Source organism: Phytophthora parasitica (assembly GCF_000247585.1).
Source record: "Phytophthora parasitica INRA-310 unplaced genomic scaffold supercont2.33, whole genome shotgun sequence".
Lineage (NCBI taxonomy): Eukaryota > Oomycota > Peronosporomycetes > Peronosporales > Peronosporaceae > Phytophthora > Phytophthora nicotianae.
Window position 1 is genome coordinate 277196 of NW_008649019.1, and position 4950 is coordinate 282145.

The 4950-nt window shown below is 45.6% G+C and overlaps 1 protein-coding gene across 1 annotated transcript; it reads right to left on the bottom strand.

Moving 5' to 3' along the window:
* Positions 1-1589: 1589 nt before the first annotated feature.
* Positions 1590-1852, bottom strand: PPTG_13524 (hypothetical protein; the record flags this gene model as incomplete). Its single annotated transcript, XM_008909254.1, has 2 exons — positions 1590-1634; positions 1721-1852. The coding sequence occupies 2 exons, from the start codon at positions 1850-1852 to the stop codon at positions 1590-1592; spliced, it is 177 nt and encodes a 58-aa protein (XP_008907502.1).
* Between the last annotated feature and the right edge of the window lie 3098 nt (positions 1853-4950).

A 4950-nucleotide genomic window follows, 5' to 3' on the forward strand; every position in this document is an offset into this window, starting at 1 on the left:
AATACTTGGAGCTCATTCCGGTTAAAGGCCTCCTCCAGCTGATCGTCAGGCCAAGTCGCTGCGATCTCGTCGCGGTTGTCGGAGTCCGAGTCTGCTGGGACCTTAAGCTTCTTCCGCGACGCTTTCAGCTTCTTCTTCATCAAGGACTTTTGCGGTAGCGGAGTGGTGGTTGGTGGGGTTCCCTCGGTTTTCACCTTGGGTTCCTCGCCGGGCGGATCACGATTTACATAGAGTGAATTTTGTCTTATCAAGATCAAGTGTCTTCGGTACAATATTGGAAGCTGTAGCGGGAAGTATAGTGGTCCATACGGTAATCAAGTTATTTCTACGAGATACACGTGTCAGTCGCCGGAGTTTGCAGTTTTGCCGGTCGATCGTCTTCACTCTCATCCTCAACTTCCCCGCTATAGGAAGCGGTCAAGCCTCGCAAGTAAAGGAACAAGGAACCGGTTACACTCCTCTGGTGGACTTGATGGGAAGCTTGACCTGGGCTGGTTCCGTCTTGGCGGAACGCAGGATGGTGGGGCGGCGTAGCGTGGATACTCTTCAGGCTACTCGACAGGTAGGTTGTCGATCTTGATCGACTTGGGGTGTGTGTGTTCCTTAGCAGGGAGGGAGGGAGGGAGCCCCGCCGACGGGTACACGAGGTGAGCCCCCAGCAACCCCACGGTCATCCGTTAGTCGGCAGTCCAGGGCACTGTGTGTCTGAGTGGATCGCAACGTGATTTTGCGAACCCCACTCCACCACAGGAATGCGGGCGAGAGCTCCATCGATCTGTCCTACGATAGCAATTCCGATTGTCCTCTTAGTTCGCTAACATTTTTTGTGGGAAGGATTATAACTAATTTTGGCTACTTAACATTTTGAAACTGTGATGTAATGCTACCACAGCCTCAACTATCGTTGCTTTGCTGTATAAAGCGCTGTTCACATAACGAATTCTTTTGAGTAAAGTAGCTCACTTATAATGATAGTGTGCTCTAGCTCGACCACCACACCACCACGCGAGCGGCGTGAAAAAGAAAGATTGAAACGTCTAAGGAATCAAGAGCGGATTCGAGCCCTCGACCAATCTCGCTAAACAGCTTCTCAGAAGAGCGCGCAACGAAGGATACCCTTTGACTACACATTGAATACATGTTACGTTTAGACTAGACGCAACATGTGAGATATTTCGCAGTTGACATTCCCATTTCCTTACGATTTCGAGTGAGATGGTGAGGGAACAGGAACGAAGTCAGTATAACAGTACTTCGCTGCAAAGATTCTCCAGCAGAACTCCCTCTCTAATTAGATACTACTGAGTGGTAGACAAGCTACTTTCAATCGATCTCCCTAATGGAAACCTTCGTGCTGATCGCTGCTTCGAATAGCTCTGCAGCCCTGGTATCTGCTCGTCTTCCTTTTTCTTCTTCTTTAAAGTCCCACCCCTGTCCCGTAACTTCTCCATTGCTTGGCGCCGCGCTGAAGGCGATGCTACATTGTCAGCGTCACGTTTCCGCTAAGGTGACTCTTTATCAGCTGTCACAGCGTCCGCGTGATCAACAACGAAAGCTAATAGCTCATCGAGAAGAGTGTCTTTCTCTGTCTATTCTTCATTCACCCCCGAAGCTGCTGAGGAGACGGCGTTTTGCTGCCGTTTTCGTAGTATCAGCTTCTCAATTCGAGCTTGGTCATTCTTGCCGTCAGCTTGTTCCGAGGAAAGTTAGCGTCGCTCACCCGCTGAGCGGCAAGGTCGCCCCACGCTGCCATTGTCTTCCCTTGTTCTGCTAGGAATGGACGCTCGCTCCGGACTTGCTGAAGGAGAGCGAGGTCTTCCTCAGCAAAAAAGTTGCGTCTCTTGGTGGCCATGGTTCTTGTCGATCTTGTTCTGTTAGTACGAATTGTACTAATTCGTAAGGTCAGGAATGCATTCCTCAAAACCACCAATTCCACAGAATAAATTCCGTACAGGTCGGTCTGAGTCGGTTTTATGTAAGTGGTTACGTCATTTGTGCGGGAATGGGGCTCTAAATAGAAGTAGTGTTCTGTTCAAATTAAGGTCAAGCCTCGTTTTGAAAACTGCCGAATAGGACACACGGCTCAAAATTAATGGTGCAGTAGTATGTGTTTGAGACAGTCAACAGAGCTATCAATCTGGACAAGTTTGGCTACTATATAGCTTGTATGGGCCCTCTGCGGTCTCCTTATTATTATTTTTTAAAATAAAAACAATTTTACGATGAGCAGGGTGCGAAGCCACAGGATCCCCAACAAACATTTTGCATAAATTAATTAAAAGCTGTAGCCTCACACCACGAGAAAGATTACACCACATAGCTCAACGAGCACAATGCCTGTGGAGACCAGCTTGCTGGTCGTGTCGACGTCAGATAATTGAGTGTTTAATCGGTATAGCAAAATTCTAGAGCCCACAATATGTCGTTCATCTAACTTCTGCTGTAAAATCGATATAGGACACATAGGCATTGTAAACGAACAGTACACTCGAGCAGCGTTGTATATGGTTTGAGCACCCATGTCTAAAATGAGGGGTACGAAGGCAGCCACTTCATCCGCGTTCTTGTTATCAAGGTCTCGATTGGACGCTTTAATGCTATTATCTCTGCAATAAGACACTCACGTTGGCAGAAAAAAGCTGCTACACACACCGAGTATTTTTGTGGTCACGATGCCACTAGCGTTATCAATATATATGATATGCTGGTTAGTCTATTGACTGGAATCTTTTGTCATAGAATTCCATATCTTTTATCACTGGCTTGCACTTCATTTGTCGGTCAACGGTTTGAGTATTGCTTTAGCACACCTCGCTAGTCTTGCTGCTACTGGAATCCGTAACAACGGGAAAATTACAAACAACAAGATAATATTATCAACAGTAAAATTCTGAACGTTGTACCTGTTCAAGACGATAATTTTGACGAATGTTACCTGTATGGGTAGGTTGTGTGTAGTACACAGATAGTGGCTGTTACGATCTTCGAGCAACATTTACCCCTCTATTCAAAATTTCCAACTATACAGAAACAAATTGTATCAGTCTGGTGAAAGGTTGACAATTGCGTCACTTAAACCAAATACATATATTAGTCGAAGAAAACTACCCATAGCAATTAAATTGGTCCGTTCGATATCGATGGCTATATTCCGATTTACCAGGTCATTGTGAGTACTTTTCAGAACACGAAATTTGGTTCATTTTCTGGTGATGATAAATGCTTGTTGACACACATTTTTGCTCTTCCGTGTATTCTGTGTGTTCTGCGTTGTAATTATCGTTTTCTAAGCTACTTCAGGACATCTCCGCCTGTAGTTGAATACAATTATGCGCATACCCCTTCCGGACCAACAATATAGAATTGTGAAGAGAGCTTTGCTTATACACATACACACCCCATTAAAGACGATTATCATATAAAGTCTGCTACAAACCCTGGACTTCCGACGGTGTGTGTGTACAAGCAACACGACGCGCTTTGTCATGGCGATTACTATCACACGCCGCTGGCGGAGAGGGAAAGATGTCCGACCTAAATGCACAGTTTCCATGTACGCCTCTATCGACTGGCGAAGGTATAGCGGGTCAGGTGCGTGCCGTTATTAGCGTACATAGCGTTGAGGAAGCTCTCGATGGGACCCAATGCAGGAAGATCAAGAAGACAGTCTTGGAAAGATTCAACTCTGTTTATGTATTGGGCCTGGGGCCCCAAGCCCTTAGAACCACACAAATGCAAGTCCGCTCCTGATTGGCTAGAAATGGGTCTAGCTCCCCACTTTCAGCCAATCAGAGAAGGACACTTATGCGCGTGCGCACTGCACGCAAACCTATCTACTTTTGTATCAAAATAAAACCTACTTATGAAATTGGAGGGGCCCATTACAGAAGATGTTATTTGCAAATAGTAGTATGTGGTCCGGCAACGACGGTGAAGACTGGCATTTGCAATTTTGCAGAAGACGTCCGGGAGACCTGGAGGTTAAGTCGGTACTCTTACGCGAGAACGTCTTGGACGAGGACTCGATCAAAGTAGACAACGCGTTGGAGGATGGCGTAGCTGCGAAAATACTTTGAGTGATCATTAATTCAAAGTTGATATCACCTGATCAAGACCTTTGTCAGCGACCGCCGTCACTCGGTTTCTGAGGTAGCTCGAATATCTGAGGAGTTCCGACGTTGGTAACGGCTTCACATCAAGATTACGTTTTGATTTCGGGTGGTGCACGATTTTAATCTTTGGGTTGCCAACGTTGGTGAAGGCGTCAACGTACTTCTCTGGATGGTTTTCTTTGAAGTTCTCTACTGGGATTCGGTTGTGTGACCGAGAGGGGTTCGTCAGAATTTCAGAAATCCTCGCGTGTAAGTTTCGAGAAGAACGCACTATACCGCAATTAAGGGACTAGAAGATAAAAACAAAGTATTTTTGAGGGATCATATCTTCTTTGTTACAGTTGAGAAGACATGTAAAGTAGCTTATACTATCTACCCCTGTTTACACATATCACTTATTTGTTCCGTTCGCATTTACCGTATCATCTAGCATAGAGCTAATTCCAGATTGGTAATATCCATTGCAGCTGATAATTGACAAGGGTTTTATTTGACAAACAATTGTACTCAAGACCATACGACTTCACCACTGTTTACAACTCTGTCACGAAGTAACATTACGATACAATCCACGCTTGTGTTAACTATTGATGTAGGTGATGTAGAATTGGACGATTTGAGCAATTCCACCAACTATATCTACAGAGCGTACTTCATATGCTATTACTACACGTGATCTTGTATGACCACTGGGCCGTTGTACGCATTTTGTGGGGATGGCATGGTACGGAAACGTCGTAGTAAGTGGTTCGAATCGTGCTCGCTTAAATGCGGATGAGTAGAAGTTCTACACCTGTGTGCTCGTCAGCTTGTTCGACACTCGGCGTTATGGAGCGCC